Source organism: Megalops cyprinoides, chromosome 16 (genome assembly GCF_013368585.1).
Source record: "Megalops cyprinoides isolate fMegCyp1 chromosome 16, fMegCyp1.pri, whole genome shotgun sequence".
Lineage (NCBI taxonomy): Eukaryota > Metazoa > Chordata > Actinopteri > Elopiformes > Megalopidae > Megalops > Megalops cyprinoides.
Genome location: NC_050598.1, coordinates 2,181,912 through 2,204,973, shown reverse-complemented (window position 1 = coordinate 2,204,973; position 23,062 = coordinate 2,181,912). Strand labels below are relative to the sequence as shown.

Sequence of the window (23,062 nt, the reverse complement as noted above, 5' to 3'; positions counted from 1 at the left end):
GACTATTGGTTAAAGTACAGTTTATGTCAATGCAAAAGGTTGCCTGATTATGCAAATTCCTTCTTTAAAATATGATTAATGAACTCTCACTTTTATTTAACTTCAATCACTAGTCAAGCAACTGAATTGAAGGAAATAGGCCGTTAGCTAATTCATTTTTCCAATACCATTAACTTCCTGCCACACAGTGCATATGGTCTCTCCGAAATCCACCGCAAAAGTTAATTTTGCGGACCTTAAAAACCTTAAACCTTGCGGACCTTAAAAAACGGAAGGAGGAGTTTTGCAAACACATCTGAGATCACGGAGGTTCCCATAGGAATGATCTCGCAGTTCATGCAACTGATACAATCAGTCTGTGGATTACAGGGCATTTTATTCTAATAAAAGATTTAAGATTTACTATCTTAAATCATTAAAACACCACACTCACACTGCTTTAGATCATTTGCTATAAAGTATTTTTAAACATACTACTGGAGAATAAAGCAACAATTAACATAAACGTGTAATAAAATCTCTGTATGATCCCTCATTTCATAAATGTGATTAATAATCTCTTTGTATGATCTCTATGTTTTCAGACACGATGATTTGATTCTGATGTCTGATCAGATGAAATCAGATTTCACTGAGATTTCTGTAATGACAGATTACTGATTTGTTATCCGATCTCTGGGTCTTTTCAGCCATGACAGATGACTGACCAGATCTCTAGGCAGCTTCTTTCAGATAGGACTAATGACATTTTTCTCATCACTTTTTGTGATATTTATGTGCACTGAAAAAATGTTACTCTCATTTTCTCTAAATCTGTGTGGGCTGTCAATTTTTTCCATGACACCCGTAAATTAGGGCTTGGAGGTATGGCCTAAAATTTATATCACAGTATAATTTGAAGCACGGACGGTAATGGTATATATCACAGTATATTCGTTTTTCTTAAAATTTCAATATAAATGCTTCTGAAGGGGTAAAGCACTCGTATGAAAACTGCATGGCAGCTATTACAGTACTCTTAACAGTATTACTAAGACATATTTCACATAGTATAGAGGTATTTTAAGAACATTTATTGTGCAAAACAGCAATAATATATACAAAAAAATACAAAACCTTTTCTCAAGTAACTTCCATCTCTGAAAAACACTTTTTCACGAAATACAATAAAATCAAGTTGCACAAAGTGAAAATAAAAACTAACTCAGGGATTAAAGTTCTCCGTCGCTACGACGGATTTCCATCAACTGGATTCCGAAGAGGCCGTGTATGAGATCAGTGTATATCCGAAGGGGAAAAAAGTGAGGGGGGGGGGGGCTGGGGGGCTGTTACGGGACTTAGGAATCGCACTACCAGGTGATAAGTATCTGATTTGTATAGGCATACAATATACTTGGATATCGGTTATATATATATAGCCCATCGAAACAATCGGAGACGATAATATAGCCCCAGAGTGTACTGAAGTAGGCTAATCAATGAATCACGTCTTGTCTTCAAGTTTAATCTACACACAAGCCGACCTTATGTTAAACACCAAAATATACATTTATAAATGTGACAAAATACCCCAAAACCCCCAAATTCCAGCAAGCAATAGAAATAGTTCATATACGAATAAAGTTAATCAAGACTGCATTCAAAGTCAAAGTTTGTGATGAAGAAGGAGCGGGAAGCAGCGGTTCAGAAAGGAGCAACCTGCAATCTCACCACTCCAACAAATGAGAAGAAAGCAATCCTTTTGCAACCACTCACATCTTCCGACTGAGAATAATCCACATGGAAAGTTTATTCCAGCAGCTAAGAATCATGACATTTTGCAATTAGATGAGCCCGAGCGCCGTGTTCACCTGCATGCGCACGCTAATTTCCCCTCATCCCTAGCACTTGGCCTATGAGGACGTTCTATCCGAATTCATTATACAATATCACCAGCTGATAGCACACACAATGCATAGCATAATTCAAGAGTAATGGAAAGAGAATAGCATGTTATTATTAAAAGAAAATAACATGCAGGCAGACTTTTACTTGGTGACCATTATAGTGGGATGTAGGGGATTTGAAGGGTTTTGTCACGTCGTTGTATGTAGGCTACATTTTGTGAGGTTAGGCTACTGCTTTGTGTGTGTGTGTGTGTGTGTGTGTGTGTGTGTGTGTGCGTGTGCGTGTGTGTGTGTGTGCGAGAGTGAATGGGTGTGAGTCTGACAGTAGCGCAAACTCATGGTGTCCCGTAGGCTATACAGCCGCCGGGCTCAAGGTGTCATGGGCAACAATATTTCAATGCTTCAGAAAAGATTAATCACTGTCAGGTCAGCAAAGATTTGTGTATGTAGATAAAGTAGTATCGTGTCTTTTAGATGAAGTTACACCTAGATCTCTGAGGGCTCTATCGGTCAGCACGGTATAGTCAAAATCCATACCATAGGGCAAATTCATACCAGTGTACTTTCTATACCGTTTATACCGTCCACCTCTACCATTATCAATATATGAGATATAAAAACCAATGCAAACGTGTACCTCTTTGAACATCCTCTAAACATTTTTAAAAAAGAAATAAAATCCAGAAAATATGCTACCATGACTATACAAAGAGTAACATCAGATATGATCTCAAAAATATACCTCTGCGACTATGCAATGGGTAACATTAGATCTATTAGCAGTCCAGAAAAGCAATAAAACAACACACCATCAAACATGAAATGTGACTAGTGTAAGTGACAGGTGTCAGAGCAGAGAGGGGTGTGGCCTCCATGCTGATTTTCACACTGGGTATGATGGGATGCATCAGCATCAAGCTGCCAGTGTGGAGAGCCCTTACAGCCAGGGCTTCCCAGCCCCGCACAGCCACCCACTTGGAGGGACAGTCTGCTCCAGGCCTCAGTGAGTGAGCATGCTGGAACTGGCCTGGCAGGCCCAGGGGAATGCACAGACACGAATAAGGCAGACCTCCACAGCACAGTGGGCCATCTTTGGGTACAAGGATGGGGAGTGCGGGTGGAGAGGGACTCATAGCTGGCAGCCTGCCTAAGGGGAAAGCACCTACATGGGGAAGCAGGGACTGAAAGCCAACATATGATCAACATATCAGGCAACATATGATGGTGGAAGGAATGAGGGAGTGAGAGAGACAGAGATAGAAACAGTCAGTATAAATCATGCAGTCATTACTTATTTATTTATTCCTTTTTTCTTTTCACATCTTTTTACGAAAAGTATGCATATACTGTATGTATTGTATGTACGTACACGTATATGCATGTACACATATGTATACAGTGTAGTGTAGCAGTGTAGCATAGTAGTAAAGAGCAGGACTCATGACCAAAAAGTTGCTACTTCGAATCCCCGCTGGGGCACTGCTGTTGTACTCTTGGGTAAGGTACTTAGCCCAGAATTGCCTAAATGTCCAGCTGAATAAACGGGTAACATGAAAAAAACTGTAACCTATGTAAGTTGCTCTGGATAAGAGCGTCTGCTAAATGCCAATAATGTAATATTATATCTAATATAATATCTTTACATATGTATATTCACACACACGTGTGTATACATATTTTGTGCTTTTGCAATATTTACACAATGTATTTTATGCAAATAAAGCACATTTAAATTGAAAAAATGAAACTGAATTGAGAAGTAGAGAGAGAGGGACAGAGGGAGACAGAGAGAAGGAGGGAGGGAGAGACAGAGGGGGACAGAAGAAGAGAGGAAAGGGCAAAGAGAGGAAAGCTAAAAGCAGCACCTGCTTCTGCCACATATGTCAATTAAGAGTCACATGTTGTTGTTATAAGATTTAAAAAAAAAACTACTTGATTTCCTGTTCACTACATTTCACTGTTTATTCTTTTTGCTTTGAAATACTTACCTTGTGTCATGCCAATAAAATGTTTAGAATTAAATGACACTCAACTGATAAACAAAAGAAAGGGAGGAAATGGAGAGAGGGGGAGAGGAGGATGGGGCAGAGACAGAAAGAATGGAGAGAAGAGAGAAAGAAGTAATGAAAATTATCATGGAATAAATCCTTATACTTGCCAATATCCAAACTATCACTGTCACTGTTGTTAAGACCATTATAGTCCCTGACATTATTATCAATGTTTATTCTTATGTATTTGTTATTTTAATAACTGACTATAAACTGATGGAGTAGTATTTCCTGTACTTGCTATTCCAGTGCAGCACATTTAAATTGAACTGAGCTGAAGTACTTCCATGAAATATACAGTATGTGTGTTGTATGTATGCCAATGGATGCTCAAGGGTTTAAACATGGTGACATATGTTTGCACACCCACCCCCAAACTCTCAGATACTGGAATAAACACTTGATGCAGAGCTTTCCTGAAAGCAGCTTATGCACTCCCACTCATCCACAGGATGCAGACACATGCACAGACACACTGCTACCAAGCCATTGCCCTGAGACTTGACACTCAAAGACACTGCTGCACACTTACTCATACTGTGAACTGTACATTTATACATCACTATGTGCAACTATTTCCACACCTACACAACGCTAGAGGAAGCCACCTTTACCCCCGTCCAAACAAGACATAGCCTACTCCCTTGACACATAATAATACAGTTCTGATACAATTCGACTCGAATGCATATAGTGCACCTTAGACACACTACAGGTACCCCCGTTAATACGCAAAAATGGCAAACAAAACCAATCTGAACTCTACGTGCACAACACTCACACAGATACCCCTGGACAGACACACTGAGAGCGGCAGAGAAAGACCATTTCCACTGGCTCCCGTCACTCACGTTCCCCGTCGCCATGCGCGCCGTTAACACTCCGGCTCTTCCCTGGCGGCGAGAAACCACCGCCGCACGTACAAGATAAGAACGCCCACAATCCCTCCCCCCGGCTACACACACTCGCTCACGTTGACAGGGGGACAGTAGGCCTACACACTGCTTTGACAAACTGACAACAACTAAATTGCACCGATTATCAATGAAAAACATAAAAATGATACACATAGGGCAAAACCTTAACACAAACACACGCTCGCACGAATACCTGGAGAAGGGGCCTACCAGCATTCTTTGCCTTCGCTTCTTCGCTTTCCGGACGTTGTTGATGAAGCGTCGGCCCATTTTCTTCGCGTACCAGACGGACACGAACATACTGGGTGATCGGTGAACTCAAACCTTGAACACCCCACACTTCACACAATTACTGACAAACCCGAGAGGAGAGTGGCAGATGGACAAGAGACAGCGCAGAAGAGTCGTCGAAGTTTGAGCATATGACGAAACGACGAAACGCTGCATTAATAAAATAAGTAAAATGTCTAGCAACAGAGTCTTAGCATTTCTACATACAACAATCAAGGCGCGTTTTGACGAAATGCCTTCACCACTTTTGAAACATTTTACAATGGATATGATTTACATATGTGCATGCAACTACAATATGATATTAAACAACATTTTAGTAAAGCATACCAATACCACTGACATCCACCATTTCACCAGAAACGTGGGTAGTTTTTTAATCAAGGGAGTCACAGTTTTATCCGCAGGTTAGTGAATGCTTCTGTTCTGTTTGTTGGTCGTGCGATAACAAGTCCGTCAGACTCTGAGACGCCTCAATTCCTTGTTTTACCCCTAACCGACTCGATATTTCACATGGACCTGCTCGTCTGATCAACAAACGTAAATGTTTATAACAAAATCGCGGTTATTTTTGTTACCCAGCTCTAATCAAGCGAAATTACCAGCATCATCATACCGAAAATACAGCTCTACAAATAGATGTCTGATTTAAATAACGGTTTCTTCAAAAATAATTTTAAAAATGCCTATGTAGACATTTAGAAAGACAGCACAACTCGAATTTTCCCTCCTTTTATCCCCCTGTCTCGTTTAGTCTGTGTTTGGTATCTCTTCATCTCTTCTTTCCTCCATCTCTCTCGCGACATATCCCAGAAGGGTTCTCCGCTGTTGTAATTTGTGATGCGCTTGCATTCGTCGTAACGCTTGCTGCCTTCTATGGTGCTCGCTCTCTCTTTCCCTCTCCCTCAATCTCGCTGTTCTACTGCTCGTTAAACTCAGTCCGTCGCTATTAGGGCCGTGCGCTCTCTCCCATTCTCTCTCTGTCTTTCTCTCTCCTCCTCCCTCTCCCCCCCAGGACCTCCCTCTCTTCTAATTCCTACCTTTCTGTTTTCCTCTCTGTCCAATCTGTAATCAGCTGTTATGTAAATCAATTAAATTAATTCGGTGTTGATAGAATGGAGCAAGGCAGTGGACTGGAGAAAGGCAAGGGGGGGTAGAGTGCGAGAAAGAGAGAGAGAGAGTGTGTGTGTGTTTGTGTGTGAGTGAGGGAGAGAGAGACAGAGAAAGAGAGGAGAGGACAGAAGAGAGAAGGCAGTTAAGAAGTCAGGAGAGATGATAGGGAAACACAAGATTTAAAGATGCAAAAGTGGTTAAGTTGTGTGCATATTATAAGTTGGGTAGGAGGGGGTGTGAGACAGTGGGGAGAGATGGAGAGTGGGTAATAAAGAGGTGCTGGGAGCCTGCATGTAGAACAGTAAGCTCAAGAGTTATGGTTGAACTGGGGAACACCACTCTGTACCCCAGCAAATGCTCCCTCCCACCAAATACAACACATCACCCAACTCTCAGTAAGTGCACTCATTAGCAGTATATCAGCTGCACCACCACATACCCACTACATTTCAATTCATCTGCAACAGCCTTACCTTTTCCATAGACAAGCTGTTTCAGACTAAGCTGTTTGAAAAGCAAGGTGTCCCTCACAGTACAAGCTGGTTTACACCAAAATGCACACATGCAAAACATTTCCATCAGCCAGACAGCAGACATCTCAGTGGAGACAGGCACTCACTGCAGAAACAGTGTTCTTTAATGCATCCTACCCAGAGGGGACTACCAAATAGAGCTGTGCAGGGAAAGTCTAGACACTCCAGTTTTGACTGCTCTTTGCATAGTTCTCTGTCACTCAGCTTCTCTCTGTGCCCCTCCCCCTCACCAGTCTGGCTGCACTGACTTCAGCACCATAGACAGATCTCAGAGACAGAGTGCAAGGGGCAAGAGTTCAGCACCATAGACAGACCTTAGAGACAGAGTGCAAGGGAAAAGTGTTCAGCACCATAGACAGATCTCAGAGTCAAAAATAGAGGGGAACAAGCTGACTGAACAGGAGAGTCAGGTGCAAACGCTTGCTGTTTCAACCCATGCTCTGGCAATGTAAGCATATATCTGTATAGTTATTATGGCACAAAAATCCAGTTGAAACAGAGCCAGAGAGAGAGAAAGAGGAAGAGACAGAGAAGGAAGAAAGGAGAGAAGAGGGAGAGCAGAGAGCATTCTGTCAGGTAACTCCAATCTGGCATTTTACTGTATCGATTTCCCATAGCAAGGACTGTCTGGGTCAGCCTTACACCGCTCGGGAAATGCTCTGGAAACACTGCTCTATCCTCAAGAGAGGGGTAAGGACACAGCGAATCAAACACATGCATCTGTATGCACACACGATAAAGGCATTGTATTCACGTACAATGCAAAGACACACAATGAAGGACTGCTCGATTATGGCAAAAATCATAATCACAATTATTTTGGTCAATATTGAGATCATGACTATTTAACACAATTACTCATTGACTTTGGAAACATCATGCATTTATTGAACTTTTTAAAAGTCTTAAAATGTCTTTTAACCCTTTTCGCACATACAGTCACACTGGTGTGATTTGCCAGTTAGCGCGTATGCTAAAACCGTTGCGATTAGAACACTAGATTGGAAAAATTCTAGCTAATTTTACCTTTGAGGAAGACAGCGATTTAACAAAACAGCGATTTTAAAAAATTATAGCAAATGCTAACTGAAAACCATGAGAAGCTTAATAACACTAATGAAAACATAACAAACCATGTAACGTAACACCCGTGATGCATATCATAAAAATAAGTTACATGAGAAAGGGTTAACAGTGGATTTTCTTGAACTTTAAATATAATTCAATTGAAAAACAAATAAAAAAATAAATGTAAAAAATGAGATAAATAAATATAAATAATAAAATAAATAATAAATAAATAAATAATAAATTACACACACACATACATACATAATCGCCCAGCCCTAACACAATGTGCAAGACACGCAGACACCAATGCACAGCCATGGGGGAGAGCAGGGAAGCTGAGTTACATAAAGCCAGGGAAGCTGACACTCTCAGCGAAGCTGACACTCTCACAACTTCACTGCGCCTCTATGCCTGCTCTTGCCTCATGTTGTCTCTCTCTGTTTTTCATCTCTCTCATCTCCCCCTCCTCAAGTCACTCCCTCATTCCACTCTTCCCCTGCTCAGGCCTTCCTGGTGGACTTGCGTGGTAATTAAGACTGCAACTCCAGGAACATGTGAAGCCCAAAGACAGGGAGGGAATCCAGTGAGCCAGCCATATCAAAGGCAATAAAGGAGATTCAGGGTGCTCACATCCCCAAAATGGTATGAGAGGAATTTCAAGGGACCAGGAGGAAAAAGAGAGAGAACAGAGCATGAGCCCTGGGGAACACAACAGATCAGGAACAGAAATCTGGCAGAAAAACTGCTACATGTCCTTATCTAAACTGTGACAGCAAAACCATTGACAATTCAACAGAAGACAATATCACTGAGCAGTGTGATCTGTCAGAACAGAAGAAAGGAATGTGGAGAAGGAGTAAGGGGATTTAAGGATAGTGGAGAGGTATGAGGGGATTGGAGGAGCTTGGAGGGAGAGACGGGACTGGAGGATAGTGTGGAGGTAGAGAGGGGATTGGAAGGTAGTGGAGTGGGAGTAAGAGGTTTGAAGGATAGTAGAGATGTGGAGTGTTAGACTGGGAAGGAATAGGACTGGAAAAGGAAGAACTCCTGTGAAAAAGCACAGGTCTGGTTTAGCAGGAGTAAAGAAAAAACAACCACTGCACTGAATACCCAACAGTCTGCTTCCAGTCTGCAATGGTGTACCATCTAGACTTGTACCTCAGCAATATGTGCCTTCCCCCAAAACATGTGATGTCAGTCACTGCTTCTATACACACCACAGTCACCACAGTCCCCATGCCAAGCCTGCACAGGCATTTAACATGCCAGATAACACATGTGCAAAATTAGGCACACATGTGCCTAAAATTAATTTATACATCTCCTTCTTAAGACCCTGGTCCTTTCACATCTGGGGCACTGTAACTCCCTCTTTGCTTCCTGCCTGTACCATCCAACCCCTGCAGCTGCCCGACTTATCTACAACCTCTCTAAACATAGTCAACTCACACCCCCCTTCACTGGCTCCCTGTTACCACTCACATCAAGTTTAAAACCTTGGTGCTAGCATACAGGACAGTGAATGGGACATCCCTCTTATACTTCAAATCAGTCTTCAAATCATATATACTGGCTAGATCACTACATTGTGCAATGGGGTAGCTCCTCACAGCCTGACTGTACTGGTCCCCTAGTGGTAGAATGAACTTCACACAGAGGTCAGGATGGCAGATTCACTTGCCATCTTTTGACACAGACTGAAGACCCACCCCTTATGTCGGTTGTTTCTCGATCCCCACCCCATAAAACCTGCTGCTTATAAATTACTTGCTACTTATTTTACTTTTAGTATCACCATGTGATACGATTACTGTGATCGAGTGACTGTGTGATATATGGTAGTGTATGTAATTGGCTCTCCTTAGTTTTCTAGGCTGTCTAGTTTCAGGCTAACACAAGATAACTTGTAGTGCTTAAATGGTGTTGTGCTTATACTGACTGGTCTGGGAGTGTTGTTAGTGATTCAAAAATACACTCCCAGCACTGTGTTCTGGAATCAGAAAGGACATTCAGTCCAAATGGACTACTTAAAACAAAGAAATAGTCAGGAGTGCGCAGGGAAATGACCCTTGTTTACTCACGAAGGACTGGCTTGCAGAATGAGTCATGTTGTGTAGTCTGTGCATACCAAGCACATGCATATTTATGCAACATCTCTTACCAACACACATTTCCAGACAGCTGAACACTGAACAAACATATGTTTTCAGAGCATTTACATACCAAACACAATAATTTATATGCTGTTACATACAGAACCAAACACATTAATTTCTAAGCAGCTACATACTGCGTCAAACACACAGTTCTCAGCAATTCAAGATTGATTTCAAACAACAACTCTCATGAGTTGCTCAATGCACACATGTATCAGCCCATTACCCAGAGCAAAACCCGTGAACATTGCATGGATAATGGGAGTAAGGCACAATAAATGACTTTCCTTTTTTATTCAGAGGAAAAATATGGTGTGTGTCAGTAAGAACACAGCTGAATAACCACATTACAAACAACACTATGAGAGACTAGCAAAAATACAACTGAGGCAACAAAAGTGTGAACCAAGCACTATCAATGAGTCAATGATGGGGGATGTGGAGAAAGACAATAAGAGGGCTGGAAATAGCATTCCCAGTGCACAGAGGTTTCAGCCATTCCTGGTTTTACTATTAGCAGCTAACTGTGCTGAGAGGAACCCACCAGCAGGAGGAGCACACTAACCTGCTCCAGAGAGATGTGGAATGGATACAACCTCTCTGCATGAGGGGAGGCATTCCCATCCCTGTGATGAGATAAATACAGGGCCAGCTGCATGAACCACGCCCCCTAACCACTGCTGCTGACTGCAAGCATGACAGAAAAAATGGCCCTGAAGATGGAGTGATGACAGCAAGCACCACAGTATGGCGATTTCAACAACAACGCCTCTGAAACATGACAATGCCATTGCAAGCGACAGCGCAGTACCTGCCTTCTGCCAGAAGGGGGAGTGTCTTACCAGAGTGGAGGCGGCGGAGGTGTAGATAGGGGTGTGGCCGGTTGACAGCAACACCGGCTGCAAGACAAGACAGGGGGAGGAGGTAACTGTAAAGGGAGGAGCCTGGGAGCTAGGGGGCAGGCCGTTCACCTGGGGGAGGAGCTTGGAAAGCCTCTGGGTGGATGGTGCAGTATCAGCTAAAAAAAAACAATTCTAACCAAAACTCATTCATACAGACAGCTGCACTGATCCCTGGGGAGTTACTGGGGAGCTCTCTGTCTCATTAGTAGCTGCAGGTGGTGGTGTAAGAGAGGAAAAAGAAAGAGAAAAAGAGAAATGAAAGAATGACAGGGAGATGGAGAAATGATGTGCACCAGACAGAGAGGACAGGTAAGGAAAGAGTAAACAGAGAAGAGAGGTAAGAAAACAGTGAACTGAGAGGACAGGTAGAGGGGGAGACAATAGGCAGTGTACATGACAGGGATACACAGGAACATCTACACATTAGTCTCCTTCTAGCCAAGTCAAAAAAACAGCAGCGCTACCAGCCACGAGAAGCCTGAGACAGCAGCACTACCAGCCAATAGAAGCCTGAGACAGCAGCACTACCAGCCAATAGAAGCCTGAGACAGCAGCACTATCGGCCAATAGAAGCCTGAGACAGCAGCACTGCCAGCCAATAGAAGCCTGAATCAGCAGCACTTCCAGCCATTAGAAGGGGATTCTCAGCACCTGTGTCCCTCAATAGTGTAGCAGTAAAAGTTTTAGAAAGGCTCCCTTTCCACACAGATTCATTTTGTTTCCATGTACATTTGACTGGCAGTTATACCACATTGTTGGAAGAGAAGTACTGCAGATACCTTAGTGAAGCTGGAAGATGAAATGCTGGTGTGTTTAGTTAGTGCATGTATAAACATGCCACTTTTGAACAACATTACCCAAAAGCATGGATTCCATTATGGTGAATCCAATCATTGACGAGTGATAGCATTTGCATGTGACAAATCAATGACAAAATATTTATTTTGATAAAGTTTTCACACTGCGGGGTCAACTAGACTTGGAGGAGGTTTGTGACTAAACTCCTGAATGAGACGTTCAAAAAGTGCAAAACTGCTTATTGCCACAAAGTTTGTCTGAATTTATGAGGTAGATGCTGCTTGGACCATTGAATGGTTATCAAACATCAGTGTTGTTGCTGTTGGCCACTCTGAAAGCACTTAGCCGTTACCTATCATCTATGTAGCAAGCTGGCTGACATAGTAAGTTAGTGTTTAGAGCTACTTCACTTAATTTCATGTAAACTAAAACTTCTGGGAGAAAGGAGCTGCTCCAGCTTCACTTTTGGTGCATCTATCACATAAACATAGCTCTGGTCTTCTGTGCTTCAGACATATACAGGCTCAGTTGTGAATTCCATACACTCTATTAGCTACTGTAACCTACTGTAGCCAATATTCATTTTTCTTCAACCAGACCTCATAGCAAAATTGCCCGGATGCAGAAATGTATATCAACAAAGCCATGTCATCATCACCACCATCATCATCACTATCATCATCACCATCACCGTCATCACCGCCATCATCACCATCACCAACTCCAAACACAGAGATATAGCAAGGAAAAGGACAGGAGAAACAGTGGAAGCCCATAGCATATGGTCTGTGCAGAGCTAAACACACCATTCAAAATAGGGCCAACAGTGAGCATTGGATGATGTCAGTGGAGTACCAGGTATCCTCTAATAAGTCCCCACTCCACTGCTGTGCACTGTTTAACAGCGCAAAAAAACTGCTGCTGCTGTGTACGTATGAATCAGAGGTGAGATACGCCTACAACTGGCAATGCCAAAACATGGCATAAAGGTGAAAACAGAAAATCCAGACACTCATAACATTCCACTCATAACAAACAGTGATCAACCACATACAGTGCTCAAAAATACTGGGACAGAATAATTCCTACATAAGCTTTAAAAAAGCTCAAATTGACCTTGCTGCGCACATATATTATACATAATCGCATGTCACAGCTCATATTTAATCAAAAAATAAAAGAGAATTTAAAAACATTGTGTGACCTTCATATATTTTAGGTGCCAGGTACTTTGGTAGAAGTTTGAGTAGTGCTGTTTAGCCCAGTGCCTGGATGCAGGTGAGGGGCAGAAATGAAAGGCACAGTTTCTATGGAGAACTCTGGCTCACCAGGCCTCAGTGTTCAGACCAGCAAAAGAAATACATATGAGAATACAGCTGAGAAACTGGCTATTCCTACAGTGAGGAACTGAGAATTTGTATCATTTTTATGTTTTAAAGTAGTTAAGGACATTGACTAGGTGTCACTGTGGAACACTATTGCCAAGTTGCACAATGTCATTAAAAATAATTTATCATTATTATTATTTATCATAATTTAACATTAGTCACATTATTTTTATTTTATTTGCTTTTTATTTACTTTTTGTCTCAACTCACACTCAATAAGAGCATCTCCCAAATGAATAAATGTACAGTAAATGTATTTTGTTTTAAATAAAGGATACCATGGAGGTGTTCAGTCTTTTTCATAGTATAGTAAATTACAGTATATACGTTTTCTTCTATGATTGAATAATGTAGCTTTAGGCATTTCTCTGTTAATTGTCTATGTCGATGTCCATTTTACCCCTTAACCTGGGACTGCTGTGTGGGTGTGACTCTTACAAGCAGGGTGCACTGTAATTCTGCTCATAATAATGCTAGTTTGAGTAGCCTTGGATTCAGACAAACAGCAGCAAGAGGCTTTGAATTTAAATAAAATTTTCAATAAGACTGCTGGTGTAGGGTACTGTCCTATGTGCAAAAATACCAAGCAATTCCTCTTCTCATCTCATGAGGGCACCCTTACACAGCTCTACTAGAGAGCAAAGCGGGAAACGTGCATTGTGGAAACTCCTGGAGAGCCACAGGAGTACTGGTACTAAATAATTAATCAAACTTAAAAAAAAACAAAACTAACTAGCAATGGGGCACCTTTCTAAAGGACATCCCCTCTATACAGGCAGATTCTATCAGGGTCTGTGTGCCTGTCCTGGGTCCCCTGGATAGTGTTCTCTGTGCTGAACTACAGAGTAGTTCCTTTCCCTGCCACAGGAGGGCACTCTCAATCTGCACCAACAGGAAGCCAAGCAGCAGAGCAGTGGGATGAACTTTAACAGTCACATGTATGTGGGATTAAGTCCGTATTGTACAATAAGCCCCTTCCACACAGGCTTTATTCACCAATACAGTTGAGGGAAGAAAGATCAATCTCATAAGCATATATTATAATGGAAGCCAATGAGATGGTGATCAGGTTTGGTAAAGAAAGGGAGTGTAAGGGGCTATGACCAAACCATCTTAGATTCTTTGCCATAACAGCGAGCAGGACCCACAGTATCACACACCTGCACACATATGGACATTGGAACCTTCCAGAGCCCGTCACCTGGGTCCAAGAGCAGCTGGGTATTGAAGGCATAATCACTCACACTCATCTCACTCACATAACACACACACACAGACACACAAACACACAGAAAATCCCATGGAGAGAAAGTGACAGATGTAACTTTACACCAGGAAGCAAACTGAAGGTCAAGGAGCCTTCAGCACCTAATGATTAACACAGCAAAGACAAAAGCAAAGAACAAGTTGATGATTGCATTTTCCCTCTGAGGAAATGCAGCAAAAGAGACACATGCAAAATCACTGCATCAGACAGCCACAGAGCAAGACACACACAGTGACAGAGAGAGAGAGAAGGGAGAGAGAGAGAGAGGTGTGAGAGGCAGAGTGTAAGACTGACATAATAAGTAAGCATAGTAAGATAGTAGACAAAATCTTAACAGCAGATGTTTGTTTGTGTGTGTATGTGCACACATGTGAGTGGGAGTGAGTGTGTGTGTGAGTGTGTGTGTCTGAATGTGTGTATCATGACTGTCCTTTGATGCCATCTCAGTGTCTTGTCTCCACCCACGTGTGTGTCTTGCTGTCCTAGCTGCTGTCTCTGACTGTTCCCTGCAGGTGTGAGTATCTGGGACCCCTCCCAATAGCCTTCCTCCTGGTACCCTACTGGTTTGTACAAATGATAGTGCTGGGTCCTTTAAGAAAGCTCTCATAGAGACACAAAGGTAAAAAGGACTAAATAATTAATTAAACTTAAAAAACCATTAGATCGCACAAACTGATTCTGTCCCTGAGGATAGGGTGGAGGATGTGAACAGGGCCTTCTGCAGTCTGTACGAGCCAGCTGGCGATGGGGAACCTTTCTAAAGGACATACTGTCTGGGTTACGCCCCATTATACCGGCAGATACTGTCTATGTGACTTTCCCCTCTGCGTGTGTCTGTAGCTCAAAGAGTGGAAAGTATGTAGAATGCATAGGCATGAGTGCGTACCTTAATGGGGGAGATGTGTGTGTGGGGTGTGTAGGGGTGCACCCCATCCTGTAGACTCTTGTCACTCAGATGCAGCAGCTCCCCACTCTTTCCTGGGGCCAAGTGGGCGGGGCTGTGCTCCAAAGGGGGTGTCTCCTCATCTTGGTACCTGTATTTCTGCACAAAGAGCAGAAGAGAGGGGAAATGTCAGACCAGGAGGGAGGGGGCATGTCAGAGCAGGGGAAAGGGGGCGTGTCAGAGTAGGAGAGAGAGGGGGTGTCAGAGTAGGAGAGAGGAGGTGTGCCAGAGTAGGAGAGAGGGGGTGTGTCAGACTAGGAGAAAGGGGGCGTGTCAGAGTAGGAGAAATACTCTTGCACTTAACTCTTGCTACAGACAAATCAGACTGGCAGTTAAACTGCAATCACAAAATTAACCAAGGCAATAAAACAAAAAAAATCATGTGATTGCCATATGATACTACATGAATCCTTGTAGTGCTAAGCAACACACTGTTTAAACACAACACAACAAGTCTGTTTTGTCTCCACAACTCTCCACTACATGTACAAAAATGCTGAATAAGTTGTGCGCCACAGTGACAACTGTGTGTAACAACACTGTTGTACAATTATTGCTTTTTAATCAGATCTGATAGAAATGTTAATTAAACTGTGAAAGTTCACTTCCTTCAAAAACTGCATAATATGTTCTCTTGAGTCTGAAATGTGGAGGCACAGAAGGCAGATGCAATGCATCACTGAGTAACGATAAACAACCAGTGTGATAAGAGAATTCACCTATTCTAATGTACACATTGATCATCCAGCTCAATCCATGTTTGTTGTCATTGGCCAAAGCAATGAACTACTGACACTACATTTGGATAATTGGAGAAATTGGTTCAGTGTGTGTATCCGCACAACACCACAGCTTTTTCACTGAAGTATATCCGAATGAAATTGGACCATATGTAAAACTTTGCATTATTTCTTTTGAATCTAAACTAAACTACAGTTTTGACACCACAATATTTTTTTTTATCATGTTTTATATTTTTTGGTTAAATTGCAGGTTGTCAAGTTGGACGTATCTTCATACAGAAAAAATAATCAGGCTAACAGAGGCAATACACTACTCCTGTAAAAGAATATAGAAAACAACTCATATTTACAATCAACTTGATAGTCATATTGTTCTACCTTCATTTACAGTGTCCATAAATTGCTGTACTGAAAAGTTGCCATTACTGTGTGGGGACCATTCCCCACACAGTACGTTTTAAATACTACACTGTAACTCTTAAGTCAGTGATCACGTACTCATTTTTAAACAGAAACATAGTTACCAAATAAGAAGTTCACTGTCCCCGTAAAGGAATACAACTGTATAATGTGGAAGTGGTATATGTATATCACAGCTGGAGATGTGCGTAACGGATGGACAAATACACAGGAACATGCAATGAAGGTAGTTGGTACTAATTACGAAAACAGCACAGGATAATGGAAACCAACAGCATCTATTTTAGAAAAGATGGTGGAAATTGGAAAATACCATATGTGAAGTATGTGCTGCAGACTGCATTGATCAGAAAGTATAAATTTAGAAGTTTTTTTTGTTCTACTGTTTATGTTAAAATGTCTTCTGCTTGGAAAAGGCAGTCATAGCACTCCTTTTAAAAGTTGTTGCATTATTATTATTGTCATTGCAGTGCCGCTGCAATTTAATAAAGCCGATTTCTGCTCATGGTTTTTGAAAATGCTGGTTTATGAGACAATTCCAGTACAGACCAATATTTCAATAGCATCAACAATGTTGGGGGGGGGGGGGGGGGGGGCAGCATATACAAAGTGTTACTTTAACAAAAGCACGCAGTTAGTCGGCTTGTTAACTGATGATGTTTTAAAATGAAAGGAGTTGCAAGCACAATAGCGATGACAATAATAATGCAACAACACAACCTTTCAAATGCATAAGGCAAGCAACATTGCTAGGCTACCGCTAGCCATTGCTAGGCTAGCGACTATGCTCCTTTTCCCCAAATTAACCGATAAAACATTGGAGACTATCCTTCAAGTCTAGCCAGCAACTACATGAGACATGACATGCCTAGTCAGGCTATCAATAGAAATTAAGCACAATTACTCTTCATCTCAAATTAAAAACATTGAAAATATCAGCTATTACGAGGCAAACCGAGGGTCTCAAGCCTCAGAACATGACTGACCAATGAAAAACACAGGAAAAAAAAACATGTCACGTTACGTCACTTCCACCTCCACTGACTGCCACCTCGGAGCCTGTAGCCAGACCCTTTTCATAAATTTGGGAACCACAAACCAGAGGATTTCTGATGATGTAATGCAGCATGAGAATTAAGATGGATAACAGAAAAGGAGAAAATCAAAAAGAAACAGCAAAAGGTCCAAGTCTGTGTGTTTATTGGTTGGCCGTATGAGCCTGTATGCAAATTTTGTGTGCTTAAATGAGCTTGGAAGGCACAGAACTTAATGTTTCCAATTAGTCATACTTTAGGGTTATTGTGATCATCTCTGAAATGATCTGAGAAAACTCTGAACAAGGCCTAGCTCTCAGTGCTGCATCAGTACAGAGTATACCCAACTAACTGAACAGATAGCCATCCCAATCTCTACCGTCTCTAATTTATATCATTGCTATACCTACTATAATGGTAAGTCCAGCCAAACTAGGGTGGACCTGACCAACAGTATCCTGACTGGGCAGGCTAATGAAGAGGGCTTTGTAGTTTCACAAACACCACAACAGCTACAGTTGTCAGCCTTCCTTTCCCCACAGCCAATCTCTTTAGTCAACAGCAGATACAATATTTGTTGTTAGAGTAACTCAGCAACAAAAGGTCTTTTGCCCACAGATAAAGCTGATCTGATTCTGATGTTGACAGAGGTGGAAGGAAGAGAGAAAGAGAAAGAAACAAGAAAGGAGAATGTTTTGGTCTTAGAATATATTCCGAATTGAATCTTGTGTCAGGCAACATAACAGGTGGGAGACAGGAGAGACCCCCTGCATCACTTCAAAACATGTTTTTTGCATTAACAGCAATATTAATTCTATCACCTAAGAGAGCATGACATTCTGCCCTGATTTACCCTCTCTGTTTACAGTTGGGGCAACTTAGTGAGCAAGAAAGAAAGATGGAGAGACAGAGGGAGGGAGAGAGAGGCAGAGACAGAGAGAAGGAGAGGGAGAGGGAGGGAGAGAAAGAGAGAGGGAGAGTTAGGGAGGGAGATAGAGAGACAGAGAAAGGGAGACGGACATATTTTGGAAAGGAGTGTTCCAATCCTAAGGAAACCAGAAATCACATTATGGGCAAATATATTTGTTTGCTCAACACATGGAAAGCCAGCAAAACTGCAGCACAACATCATGCTCTTATTTTCTGTAGTTTTTTTCTGGAAATGGGGATTTATCACTGAGGCAGCCATAATCTCTCCATCACGCAGGCATCTGATCTACTGACCTCCATTAAAGCCCCGCAATACATCTGCATAATAGTTTTAAAGGATCTACTTTCAATTTTAAAGACAATGATTTGTGTTCATGTTGACAATAGATTTTATAAATAAGTAAATAAATGTATTTGATAAGCAAAAATGTATATGCACACACACAGGCACATGAAAGCACACACAAACATGCGCAGAACTCTCCAGTGGAGAGTCATTCCTGGCTCTGTCACTGCGTTCCTTCCAGCTGCAGTACTGCAGTGTGCTGCAGTACTGTGCTGTAGCGCTCACTGCGCTGACAGTGCTGCAGTACTGTGCTGTAGCTGTCACTGCGCTGACAGTGCTGCAGAACTGTGCTGTAACTGTCACTGTGCTGACTGTGCTGTAGCTGTCACTGCGCTGACTGTGCTGCAATACTGTGCTGTAGCTGTCACTGCGCTGACTGTGCTGTAGCTGTCACTGCGCTGACAGTGCTGTAGCTGTCACTGCGCTGACAGTGCTGCAGTACTGTGCTGTAGCTGTCACTGCGCTGACTGTGCTGTAGCTCTCACTGCGCTGACTATGCTGCAGTACTGTGCTGTAGCTGTCACTGCGCTGACTGTGCTGTAGCTCTCACTGCGCTGACTGTGCTGCAGTACTGTGCTGTAGCGCTCACTGCGCTGACAGTGCTGCAGTACTGTGCTGTAGCTCTCACTGTGCTGCAGTACTGTGCTGCAGCTGTCACTGCGCTGACTGTGCTGCAGTACTGTGCTGTAGCTGTCACTGCACTGACTGTGCTGTAGCTCTCACTGCGCTGACTGTGCTGCAGTACTGTGCTGTAGCTCTCACTGCGCTGACTGTGCTGTAGCTGTCACTGCGCTGACTGTGCTGCAGCTGTCACCGCGCTGACAGTGCTGCAGTACTGTGCTGTAGCTGTAGCTGTCACTGCGCTGACTGTGCTGTAGCTCTCACTGCGCTGACTGTGCTGCAGTACTGTGCTGTAGTGCTCACTGCGCTGACAGTGCTGCAGTACTGTGCTGTAGCTCTCACTGCGCTGACTGTGCTGCAGTACTGTGCTGTAGCTGTCACTGCGCTGACTGTGCTGTAGCTCTCACTGCGCTGACTGTGCTGCAGTACTGTGCTGTAGTGCTCACTGCGCTGACAGTGCTGCAGTACTGTGCTGTAGCTCTCACTGCGCTGACAGTGCTGCAGTACTGTGCTGTAACTGTCACTGTGCTGAAGCTGTCACTGCGCTGACAGTGCTGCAGTACTGTGCTGTAGCTGTCACTGCGCTGACTGTGCTGTAGCTCTCACTGCGCTGACTGTGCTGCAGTACTGTGCTGTAGCGCTCACTGCGCTGACAGTGCTGCAGTACTGTGCTGTAGCTCTCACTGCGCTGACAGTGCTGCAGTACTGTGCTGCAGCTCTCACTGCGCTGACTGTGCTCCAGTACTGTGCTGTAGCTGTCACTGCGCTGACTGTGCTGCAGCTCTCACTGCGCTGACAGTGCTGCAGTACTGTGCTGTAACTGTCACTGTGCTGACTGTGCTGTAGCTGTCACTGCGCTTACAGTGCTGCATTACTGTGCTGTAGCTGTCACTGCGCTGACTGTGCTGCAGCTCTCACTGCGCTGACTGTGCTGCAGTACTGTGCTGTAGCTGTCACTGTGCTGACTGTGCTGTACTACTGTGCTGTAGCTCTCACTGGGTACCTCGGCCCTTTCCTCTGACTGCTATTGGAGCTGCAGGTTTCATCCATTCAGCTCTCTCATTCTCACATGCGTGCAAGAGGAGACCAGTGCTAACCACACTAGTGGAGATAAGCAGTACAATGAAAATACACACACACACACACACACACACACACACACACATACACACACACACACACACACACACACAATATTAAATGTCACTGCCAGGGAGCTCAAAAAGTAAGCGCAGATAAAGGGTGAGTTCATTTTATCTTGTCTGTTAAGAGCTTCACTCTACACTGCTACTGTATATTCCAAATCTGACAGAAACTGGCGCTGCTGTGCAGAGTTCTGTTCCCTTCACTGAGAGCCAAAGCAGAACACGACCAATCTGCAGCCAGTATCACATTACACTGAGCCAGCAGGACCTCCAAACGCACAGCGAGATGGACAGAGAGCCCAGAAAGAGGGGGGTGGGAGAGATGGAGAAAAACAGCAGATAGACTGATGACTGAGAGCAGTCTGGGTGACAGCAAAACAGAAGAATGTCAAGGTCATGATGGGAAAACTCTAAAGGTTGTCAGTGATTCAAAGTTACTATATCACAACACATTCATTTAATTATATGGGTTTATAATCTTATAATTTGGTCTTCTTCTTGTATTGGTTGTTAGGTAACAATAAAATGCTAATTTTACATCATGTCATATTAGTTCTTAAATAATTGTTTTTTGACAGGGAAAGAGCCATGATGAAAGACAACTGCTGAGATTCACTATTTATGCATACAAAGATAGCCCATTGCACCTACTGGGTGCATATTAACATTGTGACTAAATTCTTTTCTTTTTCTGATAAAACTGTGTATGTGAACAAAATAACTATTCAAAGCTGAAATACACAAGTAGGCAGTTCAATTTTAAATAAACAAAAATATACAACATAGCTAATTGAATATTATAAAGAACATATTAGCCAAATTGTAATTGTGAATCCATCTATAATCTCTGCTATAGACATGGATTGAACCACTACCTGATGACACTGTTGGCTGATCTGCAGACATCACAGGAGACTGTATACTAGTGATGGAGATTTTGACTCTTTTAACTTATTGAATGGATTCCTTTCTTAATCCTACCGAATATTAACCTACAGCAGTGAAGATCCTGAACGGTAGTTATTAATGATAGAGCAATGCATCCATGAATACATATATTGATAGACTGCACTTCTCCAATGCATGTAAAATACTGAAATAAAAAAACACAGGTCATATAGTAGATGCCCCCTTTTGAAGTTGCAGAAACTGCTTAAGTGACATTAGTGAAAAATAAATAGATACTGATGAGCTTATCGTGTACAAAAATAAGATTTCGGCATTCACAAAAAACAGCACACCTGTTCATGCCTAGTTCTAGAAATATCTACTATCATTATTAGGTTGGAGAATTCATATCGACACAATAATGAAAAAAGATCATTTCATTGCTTCATTATTAGCTATTTAGAGCAATTACAAAATAGATACAATATTATAGTGTAAGTCCCATCTCCACGTTTAATTCACTGTATTAACTTTGTTTTGTTCAGTCTGAATATCCACTACACTAACAAAGCCAGATAAGGGAGAAAAAGGCTTGCTCAATAAAGATAACGCTCTAGCTAGCAGCTGACAACTATGCATTGCCCGTTTGTTGCAAAATTCACATATTGATTATGTGAAATATCAAGATAAATAGCCTAATAAAATAAATAGCTTCACCACTGCAAAACAGTGCTGTAATCTCATTTTAGATCGTTCCCATTTTTAATAGGCTAATATGATGTCATGAAAAAACTGACTGTACATTCCTTTGTAAAATTTCTAGGTATAGTTAAATATCTTAATAATTACACTATACTGCTAAAAATAAAGCATACTATTAATTCTATAACAACCTAAACTTAGTAACTAGCTTCATTAGTAATTATCATAAAATGACAGTGGAGACTTCTTTTCAGTACATGCTGCAATTTTAAGGATAACACAATAGAGCAATTTTGTAGGCTATGTATTAAATTGCACAGTATGACAATGAATGGATTCACCCTGTGGTTGGAGAGAGAAACACACTGAATGAAATGAACAAGATTCACTGATCCAGATATACTGAAAGAACTGAACAAGATTCACTGAAGGAGAAGTACTGAAAGATAGAAACAACTGAAAGAACTGAACAAATCAGTGAACTGAAAGAACTGGTTGAACAAATGAAGTGCAGGCACTGAATGAGAATCATTGTACTGTGTACTGATTTGTTCACTGATTGGGGGCATTCACATTCAGTGACTCTAGCAGTTCTGATATGATGCCTGGACAGCAGCCTGTACAGTTTTAAATACAATTGTACAAAGTTAAGCTAAATGTTATTATTCTGGTACTCTTTATTACTAATAAATATGGTCAACGTTAGAAGGCTGTGCCTTTTATAAGTACATATTGGAACTCATGAGGCAGACAATAGACACTGAAAGATGCAAATGTATCCCAGGTGAATTAATGGGTCACTTGAAATTAATAATAAAATGCCCCTGAAATATTCACTATGGCACAATATTGGCTGGAAGAAAACCGAAAATGGCAAAATATAGTTTTCCAGTAAATGAAACCCACCAATCAACACT

The 23,062-nt window shown here is 42.1% G+C and overlaps 1 protein-coding gene across 8 annotated transcripts in view; it reads right to left on the bottom strand.

The window, feature by feature from the left end:
• The window catches only part of LOC118791641 (disks large homolog 4-like), a 117,169-nt gene that overhangs the window by 42,265 nt on the left and 51,842 nt on the right, over positions 1 to 23,062 (bottom strand). For 5 of the 8 annotated variants that reach the window (XM_036549081.1, XM_036549079.1, XM_036549082.1 and 2 more), the window contains exons 2-3: positions 15,260 to 15,415; positions 10,861 to 10,917 (exon numbers count right to left, since the gene is read on the bottom strand). In XM_036549081.1, coding sequence (XP_036404974.1) covers positions 10,861 to 10,917; positions 15,260 to 15,415 — 213 coding nt within the window. Of the gene's footprint in view, positions 1 to 5,064; positions 5,448 to 5,475; positions 6,261 to 10,860; positions 10,918 to 15,259; positions 15,416 to 23,062 lie in introns of those variants that run through there. The other 3 variants (XM_036549085.1, XM_036549087.1, XM_036549084.1) reach the window with 2 other exon arrangements.